The sequence below is a fragment of the Ovis canadensis genome, chromosome 12, assembly GCF_042477335.2.
Source record: "Ovis canadensis isolate MfBH-ARS-UI-01 breed Bighorn chromosome 12, ARS-UI_OviCan_v2, whole genome shotgun sequence".
Lineage (NCBI taxonomy): Eukaryota > Metazoa > Chordata > Mammalia > Artiodactyla > Bovidae > Ovis > Ovis canadensis.
Window position 1 is genome coordinate 34,227,930 of NC_091256.1, and position 21,407 is coordinate 34,249,336.

Sequence of the window (21,407 nt, forward strand, 5' to 3'; positions counted from 1 at the left end):
CAGCTGGGCACAGGGATGATAAAACCTATCCAATATACAGGTTCATTTCTCTTTCTTAAAAACAAAACAAAACAAAACCAAACCCTGATTTTGTTCAGGTATCAACTCCTCCCCTGTGCAGCCATGGGCCTCAGGAAAAGCTGACCCTCTATCCTCCAACTTCAGGAAGTGATATGACTGACTGATGAAAATTTCATATACCTTGCTAGTGGCTAGTTCAGAAATGAGCCAAGGAGATAAAAGGCAAGGAAGAAAGCTATGAAAATCCCCAGCGTTTTTCTCTCTCTGGTCAGAAATGAAAAAACAAGTTGCCCCACCATGCATGTGAGAGGAACAAGCTTTAGGATGAAGTCAACATGGTGTATGTAGAATAGAACATGAGTCTTTGATGACATAGCTGAATGGCCTCGTCAACCCATCTGGGAATACAGAGTATCTCTGACTTCCTTTTATGTGAGCTAATGAGTGTCCCTCTTATTTAAGCCAGTGCAGGTTAGATTTTCTATTATCTATAGGTGAAAATACACTGCACACAGTGGGACTCTGTTTACTCGCTCAATGCTACACTCCCAACACCTAGAATATGGTGGGCACTTAACAAATCTATGTTGAATGAATAAATTCAAGAGTCTGAAAGAATAACCAATGAAGGAGAAAGACTCCTAAAACAATTATTCTCCACTGAACCCCTGACTGAGCTATAAAAACTACTTAAGTACTATTGAGTAAGCAAAAAATGTTCTTGATAACGATTTTAAAATGTTGATCTAACACTGAAATATGTCACCATCATTACAAAAGGAAACTGTCACTATCAAAAAGCATGCATATTTTTGCAGACTTACAGGTTCTTGGGGTTCTGATTCTTCCCATGCTCCCCAACCATCATCTTCCCAGTTTGATTTACCTGTTTTGAAAAAGATGAAAAGCGCTTACTACGTAAAATATAGAGCTTAAGTTATTTTAAAAACACTTCCTCTAAACATAATAGAACCAACCTCATATCAAGGAAGAAAACAATGGTAAACTATACTAGGTCAGGATATTGCTATATGTAATAATATTCAGGAAACATCTGACCCGAATTTCCACATCTATGTAAAAGTGTGCGAGTTAGCTGGATTTCAGGATATTGGACATCAAGTTTACCCATATTTAAATCAAACTGCAAAGGTGACTTTTTAAAAAATCTTAAAATGACAAATATCTGTTACTTAATATACCAGACAAGTTAAATGTACACAGTGGCCAAAACACACCTAAAACGTCACACAGGTGTCTTTCAGTTCAGTTCAGTTCAATCGCTCAGTCATGTCCGACTCTTTGCAACCCCATGAATCGCAGCACGCCAGGCCTCCCTGTCCATCACCAACTCCCGGAGTTCACTCAAACTCATGTCCATCGAGTCAGTGATGCCATTCAGCCATCTCATCCTCTGTCGTCCCCTTCTCCTCCTGCCCCCAATCCCTCCCAGCATCAGAGTCTTTTCCAATGAGTCAACTCTTCACATGAGGTGGTCAAAGTACTGGAGTTTCAGCTTCAGCATCATTCCTTCCAAAGAACACCCAGGGCTGATATCCTTTAGAATGGACTGGTTGGATCTCCTCACAGTCCAAGGGACTCTCAAGAGTCTTCCTCAACACCACAGTTCAAAAGCATCAATTTTTCGGCACTCAGCCTTCTTCACAGTCCAACTCTCACATCCATATATGACCACTGGAAAAACCATAGCCTTGACTAGACGGACCTTTGTTGGCTGCTTTTCAATATGCTATCTAGGTTGGTCATAACTTTTCTTCCAAGGAGTAAGAGTCTTTTCATTTCATGGCTGCAGTCACCATCTACAGTGATTTTGGAGCCCCCAAAAATAGTCTGACACTGTTTCCACTGTTTCCCCATCTATTTCCCATGAAGTGATGGGACCAGATGCCATGATCTTTAAAAGTATTTTAATAAGCTGTATCAAAGATTAAGAAAACAATTTTGAAATCAGATTGGTCTACTATTTTCCACCTTTTCCTGACACTCTGGGATTTCTCATACATGAGAACATAGTCTTGTATTAAAATAAAGATGTCCAACCACCACTGCAATGGGGACTTGAAAATCTCAAACTGGGGGCTTCCCTGGTAGTCACTGGTTAAGAATCTGTCTTCCAACGTGGGAGATGAGGGTTTGATCCCTGGTCAAGGAACTAAGATCCCACATGCTACAGGGTAACTAAGCCCACGCACAGCAATTAGAGAAGGCCCACGTGCCTCAACAAAGACCCAGCACAAATTTTTTAAAAAATTAAATAAAAAATAAAAATCCCAAATTAATGAGTATATTTTTATATAATTATCTTTGTTATCTTAAACCATATCAGAAGAGAATGAATAAAACTATCATTTTTAAAGGAACTATTAACATTCTGAACCAAACACCAGATACTCTGTATGTATTACTTCAAATCAAATTAAAAAACAAATAAAAGTTTCCCTAAGTGTGAAAAGAGCAGATAGTTGTCTAATTATAAGTTTAGCCCCAGAATCAGACTACCTAGGTTCATCCTGGATCCAGCCCTTATCAGCTCTGTGACCCAGAACAGTTATCCCGTATTCGTAAGCTTTAGCTCTCTTACTGTAACACCATGGAAAATGACAGTACCTACAGTTAGTGCGATTGCCATCAGCATGCTAAGTCCCCAGTGCCTGACACATAATAAGTTCTTTTTTTAGTATAAATTTATTTTAATTGGAGGCTAATTACTTTACAATACTGTATTGGTTTTGCCATACATCAACATGAATCCACCATGGGTGTACACGTGTTCCCCATCCTGAACCCCCCTCCCACCTCCCTCCCCATCCCATCCCTCTGGGTCATCCCAGTGCACCAGCCCTGAGCATCCTATATCAAGCATCGAACCTGGACTGGCGATTTGTCTCACATATGATATTATACATGTTTTAATGTCATTCTCCCAACATAATAAGTTCTTAATGCCAGTGATCAGGATTTAGCTATTAAAATACAAAATATAAATAAAATATTGTATTTAAACCAATCAGCCTCAAAATTCTGGATGAAAAAGCAGCCTAAAAGATGGGACTGAACATGTTATTTGCTGACAGGGAGGAAGGAAGCAAAAAGAACTTCCACTTCTCTACAACGTTCCAAAAGCTGCTAAAATCAACTATATATTAGACGATAAAAAAAAAGTTACAGTCTAGTACTTGAAATCTCTGCTCAATTAGCTCTGTGGCAATATCCCCGTCTTTGGTACTTAAACACCAAATAGCTACTTTATAATGTACCAAGCACACTGCTAGCCATATATTAAGTCCTAACATAGTACTAATCATTTGATTAACACTGTACAACTAATAAAAGGTTTCCATAGACACATCAATTGAACAATTTAACAACTGTTCTGTTAAATACCCTGTGCCAAATCCTGTAGTAGAAACAGAGAAAAATACAAACATATGAACTCCTTTTCTTTTTAAAGAATCTGTGATCTAGTGTAGGAGAGAGACAAGTAATCGTCATGGTGATGGCTGTAACTGACTACTAAAGACTCTGATGCTGGGAGAGATTGGGGGCAGGAGGAGAAGGGGGCAGGAGGAGAAGGGGACGACCCAGGATGAGATGGCTGGATGGCATCACTGACTTGATGGACGTGAGTCTGAGTGAACTCCGGGAGATGGTGATGGACAGGGAGGCCTGGTGTGCTGCGATTCATGGGGTCGCGAAGAGTCGGACCCGACTGAGCAACTGAACTGAACTGAACTGAACTGAACTGATGGAAACTCACACGAGGCCATAAAAGAGATGAAAAACTACAGGGAGGAGTCATCTTAAATGAAATCTTATAAAAAGTGGCTAGATGGACTTCGCTGGTGATCCAGCAGTTAGGATTTCACTTTATAACGCAGGGCTTCAGGTATGATTCCTGTTCAAGGAGCTAAGATGACAACGTGCCTTGGGGCCAAACATTTTAAACAATTCAATAAAGACTTTAAAAATGGTCCACAGATTTTTTTTTTTAAGTGGCTAGAAACTTTTCAAAGGCAAAGAGGCAAAAAAAAAAAAAAAAAGCCATTCAGACAGAGGTTATTACGTAACAACAACTAACATGTATTCAGCATTTCTATACGCTTCAGTGCTTTACTGACATTAATTCACATAAGCACAACAAGGATCCCCTATTTCCCTCTTTTTTACAGAGAAAAGCAGATTGCCTAGTTTACATCACTTGCCTAAGATCCAGAGGATTAAATGGAGGGGTGGGGTTTGAATTCAGTTCTATCTGACTTCCAGAGCCCACGCTGCCTAGTATTCTCCCATACTTACTCCTATGGTCTATGAATAAGAGTAAGATTAGGAAACAGTGGGGCTTACAAGTAAGACCAAAAGCAAGATTTCATTACATTAACATGGAAATATTCCCCTGATATTGAGATTTGGAAATTTCTTTTTTGTAACTTGGAAAACTACAGTTGCTCTTTGGCAATCTAAATTTGTTAGGCAATCCCTTTAGTCTGCTAATTTTTCTACTGCATACAAAGCAACTGTCTTCTTATGGGCTGATGGTAACTAGGCCATCCAACTGATAACTTCTTTCGTATGAGAAAGCAAAATGTGTAGTAAAGCTTATTGCTCTAAGGTCCACAACTCAATGTTAAAACTGCTATAAAAATATTTATCAAATTACCACATTCTCTGGAAAAACGTGCAGAATTTAAAGTACTTCATGAAGGTCAGCTAATCATGTATTCACTCATGCATTCAACAAACACAATACAGCATCTCTTCTGTGTTGGGCCCTGTGCTAAGTGACATACAAAAGCAAAATAAGCCTTCAAAGAGCTTAGTCTGTGCACATAACCTCTGTTGAATGCTGTTCAAAAGAAAACTATAAAAAATGAGATATTTCTCCTCCATACTGGTAAAAAAGTACCCAGCTCCATTCACAAATGACTCATTCAATCAGCAGAAGACAGCAGAAATTTTGATTATCAGCCCCTGCAGAGACCCAGTTCTCTCCATAAAGCACAATTCAAAACATTCCAGGAAGAAAAAAAAACTCTGAGAAATACCTTCTTTTTACAAAACAGTGGCGCTCAAGACGGTTTACCCGTCTCAATGTCTCTGACTGGGGAATTTCTATTAACTGGAGGGAAAGAAATATTAATCAGGCACCTCCCACTATCACAAGAATACATTTCCCCAAGGGGTCATGGTACAAAGAGGTTAAAGGAAGGTGACTGTGAAAAACAGAACTGTTACTTGGAGAGGTTAAAAATATTTTTGAAGGTTGGTTTAGAATTCTCTGTATTATTTATAATACTGTAAGAAAATGCAGTCCAAATTTTAGTCAACTTAAAAATGAGGAACATTTAAAAAAAAAAATCAAAGATGGAAACATCAGTAAATAAGATACTACCTTCTGACTATTGTTACTCAGTGTCAGTGATGTAAAGTTTGTAGCCTCCTGACCTACTTTAAAATTCATGTGATACTGCTTTGCAGGCTGCTATTTGACAGCTACTCTTGAAGTATCAGAATCTTAGCACCTCACCAAGGTTATTTCTTATGTCCTCAAATATGAAAGCAGGTCAAGCACAATCTTCAAAAAGTTTATATTGAAAAAATAGCTGCTGAATGTCTAATAAAGATACCATTCATATACAACATTTTATTCAGGTGGTCTTTCCTTCTGGTAACTTTTCTATGAGCAATACTCTTCTTCAATCCATGTCATTATCAGTGTATTTTAATAGATTATTGATCAAAGTTGTGAATAACAAGAGCAATGTGTTTAACATTTGAGAACTGGGCCATTTAATGTCAATAAGGAACATTTACTACAAAACTTTAAGGTCTATAAATTTCTACATAACAGGAAGAAATGAGACATCAAACAATGATGGTCTGTTAGAATAAATAGATAAAACCTTCTATAAGCCAGGGTGATTTGAAAGTCCTAACTCTTGTATATATTAAGATGTAAGTCAGCTGAAACTCATTTGAAAAGATGTAAGTCCGATGTTAACGCATTTGAAAAGATCCTGATGCTGGGAAAGATTGAAGGCAGGAGGAGAAGGGGACGACAGAGGATGAGATGGTTAGATGTCATCACCAACTCTATGGGCATGAGTTTGAGTAAGCTCCGGGAGTTGGTGATGGACAGGGAAGCCTGGTGTACAGCAGTCCATGGGGATGCAAAGAGTCAGACACAACTGAGCAACTGAACTAAAGTCAGTTTAACAAAATATACTATCAAGGATGGACACTCAAGACATAAACTTCTTTAGGGTGATCAGGATCCAGTGTAGAATTCCAAAAACCACACAAATCACCAAATCACCCAGTTCACCTAATGAGCCAAGTGGCATGCTTTTTAGTCAAAGGCTAGGCTATAAATTATGGGGTAATTGTATGTATTCCCCCCTCCCCCCATTTATTAAATAAGTAAGTAGTAACCACCTAATCTCCAGAAAGCAATCCTTTAAATGACACTGTCATCAACCACCTGTATCCTTTATCTGGCTTAAGTTCAATTCAACAACACTGCTCAGAATATTAAGAAAATGGCATCCACATCCATTGCCTTTACAAAACTGGAGTTACAGTCTCTTCTGCAGCATGGCCTCTCTCAGTTCAGTTCAGTTGCTCAGTCGTGTCCGACTCTTTGCAACCCCATGAATCGCAGCACACCAGGCCTCCCTGTCCATCACCATCTCCCGGAGTTCACTCAAACTCATGTCCACGATAAGAGAGCCTTAAAATATCTTCAAAGAGATTAAAACAATGAATTAGGGATGACTGAAGTTTCAGGGTTGATCCCATCCTGAAAATGTGAGGCAGGCTGTCCATGGATGATGCTCGGAGGAATACCAGCTTCAAGGATAAACTTCAACGCCAATCTAATCTGATCTAAAATCTCCTGTTTTCCTCTGCCTGCCTCCTTGTTTCTACTCTTTCACTTCATTAGCCTCTTCACTTACTGGAGGGCAGCCTTTAGCAGCACTGTCCAAAAAAAATGTAACACAAGCCACACATGCCCTGTTAAACTGACTAGCAGCCATATTTAAAAAGTAGAAACAGGTATAGTTAACTTTAATATGTTTTATTTAATATGTATAGCCCCACATCATTTCAATATGTAATCACTATTAAGTTGTTCATGAGATATTTCACATTGGTTCTCTAAGTCTTCAAGATCCAATACATATTTTACACTCAGAGCACATCTCAGCTGGGACCAGACACATTCCGAGTGCTCCACCGCACAGTACAAGACAGCACAGCTCTAGAACAACTGTTAGGTGTCTGGTGTCAGCCTGCCTGGGTTTGATACCCAGCTTTACCCCTGAAGAGTCATATATCCTTAGGCAATTTAATCTCTTCCCTCTCAGCTTCCTCTTTAGCAAAATGGAGTTAATAACTGTATCCATTTTTGTTAAGAGTTAAAAGAACAGTGCTTGGCACATACACACCCTTCATGGCTGTTAAAATGATTACTCTCCAAACACAGCACCCTCCTTCTTCATTCTTACTCTGTGCATTTGCCTATTCTGTATCTGTCAACTAATTTAAGTATTCCCATTTGTCTCCACCTCTCCAAATTCACCTTCTCCTTCAGGACTTGGGTTAATTATTTACGAAGTTTTACTGCATCTATCAATGATCTTTCCCTCTTGTGAAACCATAGCATTTGATTATATTTTCCTTTCAGAATTATAAATTGCGTTGGGTCATTTGTTGCATTGTTAACTTGTCTGGTTGATCATAAAGGTACACCATGTCAATACAGCTAACCATTTAAGCCTTGGAGGACAAGAAATATACATACTGTGTGTGCTCAAACTCTTACACACACATGTATGCATCTTCAAGAACACTGTAAGTACTTAAATATTTATATCCATTTAGGATATCAAGTCTTTGAAAATAACCTTCTAACCCAAAGGTTTCCCCATATAGCCCTATAAAAGGAGCAGGATTTAAATTAACATATTTAAATATAGTAAGCAAATCAGATGTTGATTCTAAATATTTTACATTTCCACAGAAATACAAAAACATTTTATTTTTATCTTATATACAAAGACTTTATATTCCAAATCAAAACTATCTTTTGTAAATAAGTTTTCTATGTAAAATTATAAATATATATTGATAAATTTTGATAATTCTCTATTCCATTTTAGTCAGGAAAAATAATTAACAATCTTTAGCTTTAGTTTTGATTAAGAACACAAGAAACAGTATTTTTGTTCTAATTCAAGTCTAAATGGCAGAATTTGACTATGTAAAAAGATCCCCTAGAAATATTGTTGAATATAGTTGGCCTAATATGGATCAATGGATCTTTGTATTTGATAGATACACATACACACAAACACACACAACATATATTTCAACATTTCAAAACAACACTTGTATCATTACTTTAAAAAGATCTTGCATCAGTAAAGAAAAACCAATACATTCATTCAATTAAGCATTCACTTTAAACCTGACTTTTTGGTAGGCTAGAAAAAATAATTACAAAGAACACTGAGTTCCCAAATAAACACCATATCATTCTGAAGGCAAAAAAGAACACCCACATCATTCTCAAAATGTGTCTGTATTCTATTATGCAAATATTCTTTTTGCCAACAGTGAATAAAACAGGTTATATTCAAAACAGCTAAGAAATGGCAAATATTGCCTATTGGAGACATCTAAAATTAGATCATGAGACTGCTTCCCTAGGTTTGTTACTTTAGTGCTATGGCTCACCTGTCAGATGTTGCTCCTAAAGCAGTAATTTTACAACTATAGCACAGCAGGGCAGCATCAGCTCTAAGCCAAATATTTCAAATGTTCATGTTTCAACTGGGCTTTCCCACCTCATTTCCAGTACTGCCTACTGAAAAAAATGGCTCTTTCAAGTACATGAGATACGACTACTGAGCCTGTGTTTGAGAGCGGGGGAGCCGCAACTACTGAAGCCCTCGTGCTCTAGAGGCCGAGCTCCACAAGAGAAGCCAATGCAATGAGGAGCCTGCGCGCTGCACCTGGAGAGTGGCCTCTGCTCACCACAGCTAGAGAGACGCCTGCACAGCAAGGAAGACCCAGTGCCGCCAAAGACAAATTTTATAAAATAAAAATAAACAGTAACAATGAAAAGAAGTTTGCCAGTTTAGATTACTATGTTAGTCATAACTACTATGTCATTACTACCTCATTTGCTAAAATTACCCCTCATTCATACGTTATACCACACCTTGAATTATACTTGCTCTCTATTTAAACGAAATTCCTAAGCTTATCTCCAATCAACTTATATGATGTAGAAAGAAATAAACATGAACAAAATGAAGTTATAAGTATTAGTAATAAAAAGCAAAAACCTCCTCATTGACAAGTAATTTGACTTTTCTATCATTTTTTAATACATATCACTGAAGAGGACTATTTTGAACTGTCTAGAAAAACTGGGAACATAAACTCTTGTTCTTATCCTTATCAGGTAAATGAATAAAACTAATGACTTTAAAACATAAAATATAACTACAACTTCCTCTAGGGAGAATTTTTTCCCTGAAGAGATTAGATTATACTGGTATTAAAAAAACTTGATATCATCAGTCATTTATAGTCACTGAAACCTTCAAACTATGGAGAAAACATTGTAATTCAAGCACCAAAAAATAATAGATGTCTTTTAAGGTATATTTCCAATGAATGAATTATTTTACCAACAAAAGCTTAAATGAGAAATTCAACTTTTGCTTTTCACAGTTCTATTTAATTTAAAATATACATTATTCCAATTTGCTTCTGAACAGTCTGTCCTCATAAACTGAGTAATAGTTTCACATTTAAAAAGAACCTGAAGCTAAAAAGGAGAATGAATTCTATAAGTGGGCAATTAATTTGACAGTATTTGCTTTCCTCAATATGAGTATGTCAAGATCGAAAACTAAATGGGAAACTGAACTCATTAAATGTTAGGAAAAAGAAAATTTAATCTCTATGATCTAAGAAAAGATCTTACTAGCACTGAAGCAAATTCATTTCCATTCTTCTAAAACAGGAAAAAGAAATAAAGAGCACCAACCTCCAGAACCTATAACTTGTAAATAATTCGTAAGCTCAACAATTTTAGTTGGCTCTTCTTGGCCAAGCCACAGAAAGCATCACATAGCAATACAAAGGAAAAAAAAAAAAAGCCTAAAGAATAGAGAAGCTGCTTAATTTCCTGTGCCTCAGAATTATTCATCTTTTTCTATTTCTAAAGAAATGGAAAATGGGAATATAAATTTTATATTAGCATATTCCTCTCAGCACATAAAAATAGGCAGCAGTCTAAAATGAGGAAGCCATCCCATTTTCAACAAACAGGAGTTTCTTTCAAAACACCATGATTAAATCAGACTAGGTCTGTAAGGCCCCTTCCAGTTCCAGATTTCTAAGGACTCTTGTTATCAAATAAGTGGCCTTCTTTATCACTCAAGGAGAATGTTTTGACAGTCATTTCAAAAAAGGACAGAACTGAAAATATCTTTAAGCAGAAACAGAGTGTATCCTCTTGCTCTAATGGGCTTCCCTGGTGGCTCAGATGGTAAAAAAAAAAAAAAAAAAATATCTGCCTGCAATGCAGGAGACCCAGGTTTGATTCTGGGGTCAAGAAGAATCCCCTAGAGAACTGAATGGCTATGCACTCCAGTATTCTTGCCGGAGAATTCCATGGAGAGAAGAGCAGTAAGACTACTGAGCAACTAACACTTTCACTTTTCTTGCTCTAAATAAAGTTAAAAAAACGCAAGTATGCTTCTTTTGCTCCAAATCTAAGAAATCTTTAGACCCATCCTAATAAAAACGATAAAAACAAACTGTAGACTTGACGAAATTTAATATGCCCTATTCTTCTACTCATTTTATTTTTTAAAGGCAGTTACTAAGGGCAACAATATATTTTGTATATTAGATAGACTTTCTATATCCTTTATAGTTGTTTCCTACAACTTCATGTGTTACGAATTTATTATATCCAAAGCAGCATAAAATAATAAAGATCAGGGAACGTAGGAGAAGGGGACGACAGAGGATGAGATGGTTGGATGGCATCATTGACTCAATTGACATGGGTTTGGGTAGACTCTGGTAGTTGGTGATGGACAGGGAGGCCTGGTGTGCTGTATGGGGTCGCAAAGAGTCGGATACGACTGAGCGACTGAACTGAACAGGGAACGTAAATGAGGGTGAAGGTATATAAATACTGCTCACCAAAGCTAATTTCTGCAAATTCTAAAGCCAATTCAGTATCTTCCTTACTTATTCAATTCTAATATGATTGTCCTTGTGAGAAAACTTTCCTTACAGTTAAGGTAAATTCTTCCAATACCAGCTTAATCTTGCTATTACTTGTTGCTTAAAAAAAAAACACACACACACACAGATAAAATCTGATAAAACATTAGCATCGCCTAAGATCCATTTTTCATTTATTGGAAGAGCAAAAATCAAAGAAACTGATAACACAGGAAGATGACAAGTGTGGGTATAAATGAGCATTTCTGTTTACCACGGACAGGAATAAAGCTGACCAATTTTTAGACTATGTGACTGTGTTCAACAACTAAAATGTGAATTTCTATTATCCAGCAATTCCAATCCCAGAAATTTACATACAGAAATAGAAACATATTAGGTAAAGCATGTACAAGGATGCTTACTGGAACATTTTCTTGTAGTAAAAATATTGGAAATAATCTAAATGTTCATTGATAGGGGAATGTTTAAAACCTGGTAGTCTTCACTGAAATAACTCTACAGACATGAGAGAAAAAAAATGCTACACTTATATACACAGGTTGAAAAAGAAATTGACATTTTTTGACACTGTCACAACAGTTGACATTAAAAATTAACCAAAAAAGTTCCAGAATGTACATTTTACAAAAATGAGGTTGTAATATAAAATGCAAAATAGAGAAATAAAACATCCCAACAGCATGTATGTTTACTGTCTAAGCAGAAAGTCTGGAAGATTCTCGCTAGGGCAGCACTATATAATGACAGAATTTTCCATAGTGATGGTGGGGTTCTGTATTTGTGCTGTCCATTAGGTAGCCACTAGGTAGGGACATTGGAGAAGGCAATGGTACCCCACTCCAGTACTCTTGCCTGGAAAATCCCATGGACAGAGGAGTCTGGTAGGCTGCAGTCCATGGGGTTGCGAAGAGTCAGACACAACTGAGCGACTTCACTTTCCCTTTTTGCTTTTTCTTGCCTGGAGAATCCCAGGGACGGCGGAGCCTGGTGGGCTGCCGTCTATGGGGTCGCACAGAGTTGGACACGACTGAAGCGACTTAGCAGCAGGTAGGTACATGTGGCCACTGAAATGTAATTAGTATGACTGAAAAACTGGACTGTTATTTTTACTTAGTTTCTATTAATTTATACTTAAACAGCCACATGAAGTTAGTGGCTACTATACTAAAAAGCTTAAGACTAAAGTTTTGACATCTGGAAGGGGGGATATGAGTAGCTAGAAGATAGATTTTATGTCTGATTTTATACACTTTAAAAAAAATAGAGGCGATGTAATAATACGTGATTATCTCTCTTGACCTGAGAGTCTCTCTTCTGAAGAATTTATATGTGAGGCTTAGGCTCACATGATACAAAGAACAATGATCTGTGTTCAAAGAACTGTTTTTTTCAAAGAAGTAATATGGTATGGCAGACACCTAAGAATTTCAAGAATTCTTTGTCATCAGGAAAGTTCATTTAGGGTCTCGATAGTCCCAATGATATTAACACAGTAGTCACACAAAAACACTTACTGTCGTACAGATCCAGAACTGTCACTGTGTAGACCATTAGATTCCATCTGAAAAATACCAATCTAAGGAAGATTACCTCCCTTTTTGATAGACACTGGAATGATGCTAAAGCTGAAACTCCATTACTTGGCCACCTCATGCAGAGTTGACTCATTGGAAAAGACTCTGATGCTGGGAGGGATTGGGGGCAGGAGGAAAAGGGGACGACAGAGGATGAGATGGCTGGATGGCATCACTGACTCGATGGACGTGAGTCTGAGTGAACTCTGGGAGTTGGTGATGGACAGGGAGGCCTGGCGTGCTGCGATTCATGGGGTCGCAAAGAGTCGGACACGACTGAACTGAACTGAACAAAGGCCACCCAACTGGTCACTCTATTTCCACTTTCACCCACCGTTCCCACTCATTCTCTTCTTTGCTAACAAAGAACTGTCTCTCAAATACTGACCTGGTTGTCCTATTTCTCAGTTCAAATTTCTTGCCCAGATTGCCACTGCCACGTTTCTCAAGTTTCAGATTCCATCACCACTGCTCCTGACTTAGTCCTGTCTTTACTTCTAAAGACCCTGATCTAGAGCTGTATGAACATCTCCCAAATGTTCCAAATCCATGTCCCAAATTCATACCTACCTCTAACTCTGAACTACAAAACCTACCCTTTTCAGAGCCACCAAATCCATCTCTCTGCAAATCAAACCTTGAAATGCTATACTTTTGCCTTACATCAGTGGTTACCCTCTGCCTATAGCAGAGATGCCCACAGAACTGCAAATGGATTACAGATGAGCCAAGACATTGATCCTCTCGGCTCTCAGGATAGCTTGGTAGGGCCTGGGGCTGCTGAAACTTCTAGCAGGTCACTTCTCACCATGAACAGCTTTCTTTTACCTTTTACGACCTATTTCTTTATTATCATACTAATTTATATATTTTACTGTTAACACACAACATAAAAGCTATCATAACCATTTTTACGTGCACAGTAGTGTTTACTGACATTGTTATGAAACAGAGCTTCAGAACTTTTCCATCTTGCAAATTTGAGACTGTAATACTCATTAAACAAGACTCCTTTTTTCCCTCTCCCTAGCTCCTAGTAACTACCATTCTACCTCCTGTTTGCATGGCTTTAACTGCTTTAGATAACTCATATAAATGGCATCATGCATTTATTTTTTTCAGACTGGCTACACACAGCATAATGTTCTCAAGGTCATTCATGTTGTCACATGTGATATGATTTCCTTCTTTTCAACGGCCAAATAATATTCCATTTTATACATATATATACCTCATTCCACTCAACCATCGATGGACATTTCAGTTGGTCCCACTCCTTGGCTTTTATGAACTATCCCTCTATGATTATGGGTGTGCAAGTATCTCTTCTAGATACTATTTTCAGTTCTTCTGGATATACACCCCTAAGTGAGATTGCACAATCATACAGTAATTCTATTTTTTTAATTTTTAAATTCGGTTTTCCATAGCAGTTGCATAATTTTACAATCCTAGCAACAGTGTACAGAGTTCCAGTTTCTCCATAGCCTTGCCAACACTTGTTATTCTGTTTTGAGTTTTTAAATAGAAGCCAAGCTAGTGAGTGTGAGGTGATGCCTTATTGTGGTTTTTATTTGCATTTCTCGTGATTCCTGATACTGAGTATCTTTCATATGCTTTCTGGTCATTTCTATAACATCTTTGGTAAAAAATCTATTCAAGTCTTTGCTCAGCTTTTACTTGTTATATTTTGCTGTTACTAGGCTGTAGAAATTAGTTATTCTGAATATAGATCCTTTATCAGATATATGATTTGTAAATATTTTCTCCCATTCTGTAGGCTGCATTTTCACTTTGTTGACTGCATCTCTCAATTCACAAGTCTTATGGTCTGATACAGCCCCATTTACCTATTTTTGCTTTTTTGCCTGTATTTCTGGTGTTATAACCAAAAACCCACTGCCAAATCCAACGTCATGAATTTTCCCCTGATGCTTTCCTCTATGAATTTTATAGTGTTAAGTCTTACATTTAGGTCTTTAATCTTTTTTTTGTTAATTTTTGAATGTGGTATAAGATAAGTGTCCAACTTCATTCTTTTGTATTTGGATATGCAGTTTTCCCAACACCATTTGTTGAAAAGACTGTCCTTTCCCCCTTGAGTGGTCTTGACACCCTTGTCAAAAATCACCTGATCATATATGCAAGGGTTTATTTCTGAGCTCTCTCTAATCCATTATTCCATTACTCTGTCTTTATGCCAGTACCACATTTTTGATTGCTATAGCTTTGTATACATTTTGAAAATAAAAAAGTAAAGTCCTCCAACTTCTTCCTCCTTCTTCAAAATTGTTTTCACTATTCAGGGCCTAGGTCTCATTTTTTATGCATGTTATAATGAAAAAGAAAAAAAAAAAACTGGGAACAACAGCTCCACAGAATGTCTTCACGCTTTCTGATTATATATACCCCAAAAGAATTTTTCAATAATATGTACCTCCTGGACAAAAATGTAATTTCTGAAATACTAAACATGGATATTTTAATATAGTATTTATATCATCCTTTTAAATTTATTCAGTGGATTCTAAATACTTTTGGGAAATAATACCCACAAATACCCATTTTAAAACTATTAGTGTCTCTAAGAATAATTTTATAAGTTCTTTTTTTTCACTCAATTCTTATCTTCATTCTATTTCCTCCACAGAATGCTATTTTAATGTAATACAGATATGTATCATCAGTCCAAAAGTTTCTCTGCAAAAAGAGTTAAGAATTGACAAAAAAAATTTTCTTGGGATCTAAGGCTCTAAATATTAAGTTATCTTACTTGTTTTATTACAATTATTATTAGAAGCAGATAATTGAAAAAATATACATTATTACAAACTTTGAGAAATAATTATTAAACATAAATAGCAAATATTATTTGGAAATCTCTTATTGAGATGGATGGGAGGTGGAGTTAACAGAGACTTAAACACAAATTTCTGCTTAAATGCTTTGGAAGCAACTTACTATAATATTTAAAATGTGTGAGAAGTAAGCCTTTGTGTAGTAAAGCAGAAGGTAGGGTGGGAAAGTAGGCATTCACTTAGGTGCATCTGGAAACTAATCTATTTAAAACTACCTGTTCCCTAATAACCCTGAGCAAACTTCCTTGTAATTCCTAAGTATTCTTATTTCCTTTCTACTGCATAAAATCTAAATTCCTCTGCCAATCTCTCTCTTTACCCTACCATATCCCACTTTTCCACCAGAATTTACTATCTGCATCTTTCTGAACCCCATACTGTTTCACATCCCTTGCCTGGCCATTTTCTCTCCACCTGAACCTCTGTGAAACCATTAAAACATAGTGAAAACAGTTCCTTCATGAAGACTTTTCTGAGTCTACTATATAGCATGAGCCAACACTGCTTCATTCTCCAACTATCATATGCCAAATTACAGCACAGCACCTCTAACACTTCTTTTACATATTTATCTCCTTTATTGGCTCAAAGGTCCTTGAGGAGAGCGACCTATTTAATTTACATTTAGGACTACTTTGTACATAGTAGCTGCTCAATAAGTACCAGCTGAATAAAGGAATTAACTAGTCATGTGTCAGTTTTGTCATCGACAGAAATTTATCTCCTAAGACCCTCTTCCAACCTTAAACAGCTACTGAAGTGCAGTAACTAAAAATTTTCGGAAATTCTTATAAATATTCTACTTTCAGATTACTTTTCTCTCCCTACTATGATCACAAACAAATGAAAGCATTTCACTCAGCATAAAAAAACGGGTACTTTATACCATTTATAATATTCCAAATTGAGTCCATGACTTTAGGTTATCCTAAAAAGCATATTTTCTTAGTGAATGAACAAATACAAACTTTAATTGATGACTCCAAGGTAATTTCCTTATGCTTTATCTTCTATCTTTCTGATAAAAGAACAAGAAGGGAAGTAGAGGCTGCTCTACCTCATTAGAATGTTAACAGAAAATTAACTATTAGGTAGATTAATGTGCTGTGCAGTGCTTAGTTGCTCAGTTGTGCCCAACTCTTTGCAACCCCATGGACTACAGCTTGCCAGGCCCCTCTGTCCATGAGAATGCTCCAGGCCAGAATACTGGAGTGGGTTGCCATGTTCTCCTCCAGACGATCTTCCCAACCCAGGGATCAAACCCAGGTCTCCCGCATTGCAGGCAGATTCTTCACCAACTGAGCCACCAGGGAAGCCCAGGTAAATTAACAGATGCACAATATTATAACATGTAAATTATCTCCAAATAGTCTGATTCTCCCTATCTGCACATGTATTTCTTTCTCTCCTTTTTTTTTTGCCTAAAAAAATGAAATGAAAGTCACTCAGTCCTGTACGACTCTGCAACCCCATGGTTTGTAGACCACCAAGTTCCTCTGTCCATGGAATTCACCCAGAATACTGGAGTGGGTGGCTGTTCCCTTCTCCAGGGGATCCTCCCAACCCAGGAATCGAATTCAGTAATTATAAATATCAGAAAACTCTGGTATAGAAATCCAATCTCCCCGGAAATTATGTCACTGTAGGCCAGGGGGGGACCTATACTATTGCCCATCTCCAAAATTTCAAAATATGAGAGCAAATTTTATGTCTAAAACAGCATCTGATTGAGTAGAACCAGTTATTAATCGCTTGCAATGAGGGAGACCTGGGTACGATCCTTGGATTGGGAAGATACCCTGGAGGAGGGCATGGCAACCCACTGTAGTACTCTTGCCTGGAGAATTCCAAGGACAGAGGAGCCTGGCAGGCTACAGTCCATGGGGTTGCAAAGAGTCGGACATAACTGAGCGACTAAGAGCACAATTATTAACATTTATTAGTATTAATTAATGTAAAGACTGGGAAATAGGGTTCAAGATCTCTTTTAAAGCAACAGGCGACAGTCTCATTTTATAGTTGATGATACAAAGTAACATAAAGTCATACTGTTATTTATTCTCTGACAATTCAAACACAGAGGTGTAGTTTTGAGTTCAGGGTTCCCAGTACTTGGTCTCACTTTGTCAACAGCAGCCATCCACATTAAAAAAAGAAACAAACAAACAAAACCATTAAACCAACAGACAAGCCTTCAAAATTATCAGCTGCCTAGGACAAATCATGACAAGTAATTCAGTTTTCTTTTTTTCTGCGGGAGGGGGGTGTTTACATACCCTCCAGAGATGAGCTGGTATAAGAAATTAAGCTATATAAGCCTGAGGCTTCCCTGGTGGTCCAGTGGTTAAGAATCCACCTTGTAAAGCAAGAAACTTAAGTTCTATCTCTGACTGGGGAACTAAGATCCCACATGTAGCAGAGCAATTGAGCTCATGTGCCCCAACTACTAAGCCTGAGTGTCACATCTAGAGAATCCATGTGTTGCAACGAAAGATCCTTCATGATGCAAAGAAGATCCATCATGCAGCAACCAACGAAATCAAATATTTTTTTAAAGATACATTCTAAAAGCAAAACTATATAAGCTAAATAAAATGATCACATGATTTCTGTTTCCCAATAATCATTTACAACAATAACAAAGTGAAGAAAAGTAAAACCAAATACCACCATAACTTCGTTTTTACAATGCAAATTTTCACCCTCACAAAAATTAAGGTTTAGATTTTCTTAAAGATGAACTCTTCACAAAGCCTGATGTTTTGTAGAAGATGGGCAGAGTGATTACTGAGATCTGTAAACCAGTCATTCCAAGAATTCCAAGTAAACTATTTACAACAGGACAAGCTATTTTTCAGACTTTGGTTTCTAAATTAAAGCACCATTTTAACTGTAAAATACAGATCTGGCAGAGGGGTTCACTGATTAAGAGGTTCTTTCTCCACTTATTTTCCACTTGAATTGCTAGTAGCCACAATAATACCAACATACATATACCAAAGAATTTTATTTAAAAGGGTAATAAATTAAATATTTAAAAACTCACAGGCATATTATAAATTAATCTGATGTCTGGGGTATGATTATATTCCCAAACGCCTGGATCAAATTCATAGCCTATGGCTACTCTTCACTGTGTGACCCTGCACAAGTATTCAATCTGTAGCTGCCTAAATTTCAACATTCATAACTGTGCCATACAACATGGTAACCACCAGCCATATCTGACTATTTAAATTAAATTAAAATTAAGTAAAATTAAAAATTCTGTTCCTCAGCAGCAACTGCCACATTTCAACGGCCAGTTCTGGCAAGAAACGACCATACTGGACAATACAGACTTGGTATAAAAATAAACAAGATGAAAGGAATGCAAGTAACAAACGAGAAAAAAGGAAACAGTGACGGCTGTTTTAGATTACGTACTCCAAAAAGGTCTCTCTGAGATGCACTGGGCGTGCAAGGATCTGCAGAGAACATCCAAGGTGGGGACAAGAGCAAGGGCAATGGTCTCAGGTACAAATGAGCTTGGTGGATTTCCCTGGAGGCTTAGACGGTAAAGAATCCACCTGCAATGAGGAAGACTTGGGTTCGATCCCTGGGTTGGGAACATCCCTGGAGGAGGGCATGGCAACCCACTGTAGTGGAGATTCTCTTGCCTGGAGAATCCCATGGACAGAGGAGCCTGGCAGGCTACAGTCCAAGGGGTCACAAAGAGTCGGACATGACTAAGTGGCTAAGCACATCACAGCTTTAACAACAAAAAAGTGTCCAGGCTACAGTCCAAGGGGTCACAAAGAGTCGGACATGACTAAGCGACTAAGCACATCACAGCTTTAACAACAAAAAAGTGTCTGAAGCATAAGAAATAAGGGGAGAAGAGTATGAGGTACAAGAAGCAGCAGGAAGTGGGGCCTTAAGTTCCTTTAAGCCATGTGAGAACTTTGGATTTTATATTAAGTTTAACTGAAATCACAGACAGTTATACAGAGCAGACTGTTATGATTAAACTGTCTTTAAAAGTTCACTTTGACAGCTTTTGGAACTAACTACAGGAAACCATTAACAAGCCTACAAATTAACAAGTCTAGAGAGGGTATGGAGAAAAGAGAACCTTCTTACACTGTTACTGGGAATATAAGTTGGTTCAGTCACTACGGAAAACAGTATGGAGGTTCCTAAAAAAAAAAAAAAAAAAAACAACTAAAAATAGACCCGACTTACGACCCACCAGCAATCCCACTCCTGAGCATATACCCAGACAAAACTGTAATTCAAAAAGCTACATGCACCCCTATGTTCACAGCAGCACTATTCGCAATAGCCAAGACATGAAACCAATCTAAATGTCCACAAGAGATGAATTGATAAGGAAAATGTGGTGTGTGTGTGTATATATACACACACAACGGACTATTACTCACCCATTAATAAGAATGAAATATGCCATTTGCAGCAACATGGATGGACCTAGAGATTATCATACTAAACAAAGTAAGTCAGAAAAAGACAAATACCATGTATCACTTACACTTGAAATCTAAAATACAACACAAATGAACGTATCTACAAAAGAAAAACAGACTTACGGACACAGAACAGACTTGTGGTTGCCACAGGGGAGGGGGTTAGGAGCGGGAAGGATTGGGAGATTGGGATTAGCTGATACAAACTATCATACATTAAGAAAAAGACCAAAGCCAACCAGAGAAGCAGGACATCTGTTAAAAGACCAGTAGTTCCATTGAGCACGTGAGAAAAGATGGTGGCCGGGACAAGGGGATGGCAATGGGATAGAGGAAATGTGGTCTTTCCTCTGCATCCTTTATCTGCAGTCCTATGTCCACCATCATTCACAACCTGGCTCCTCGGAACAGGCAGATTAATTTTTTAACTCCTCTCCTGCCCTTCCCCTGAAACTGTGCTAAGGTCCTAGTCACCTCCATCCTCCCAAAGCCAATGAATGCTTTTCCATCCTTATCTTAGCTGAGCTCTGCTGCATTCACAACTACTGACCATTCCCCCCTTTCATCGGATTCTCTCTCACTTCTGGGGCATTACTTTCATCTAGTCTTCCTCTTTCTGTTAAGTCTTCTTCCCATTCACCTCTATTTGACTTAAACTTCAGCGCTCCTCTATGGTTACATCTTCAGTCCTGCATTCATTTCACTATATTCATGACCCTTGAGACGGACTGACACTTTTTACTGGTAACTCCTGAGTTAACACCTCGAGGCCAGGGATCCTTATTAAGTTTTAGACCTGGTCGACTGGACACTGCATACATTTGAAACTGGACAAACTACAAGCATTTAAGATGTAAAAGATCCAAAACCAATCTCCTTCTTTCCCTTTCATTAGAAACCCTTGCCCAAGTCAAAAGCCAAAGGCAACCTCACCTCCCTCTCACTCACCAGCTACAACCCCCAGCACCAGATCTTCACTAGGTCCTGCAGATTCTCTTAATATCTTCCTGATCTAGCCGCTGATCTCAAGTCCTGCTGAAGCTACTTTAGTCCATGCTTGCATCACTTTTGCATGGGTTATTGAAATATCCTCAGAAAGAAGTTCCCTGCTTCCTATCTCTCCTCCATACTGCTGCCAACACACTTAACAAGTATGCAAGAACTCTGCTGATTCCATTAAGGACAAATTT

The 21,407-nt window shown here is 37.7% G+C and overlaps 1 protein-coding gene across 1 annotated transcript in view; it reads right to left on the reverse strand.

The window, feature by feature from the left end:
* The window catches only part of RAB3GAP2 (RAB3 GTPase activating non-catalytic protein subunit 2), a 101,516-nt gene that overhangs the window by 78,416 nt on the left and 1,693 nt on the right, over positions 1 to 21,407 (reverse strand). The window contains exon 2 of the mRNA XM_069545375.1: positions 846 to 907. Coding sequence (XP_069401476.1) covers positions 846 to 907 — 62 coding nt within the window. The remainder of the gene's footprint in view (positions 1 to 845; positions 908 to 21,407) is intronic.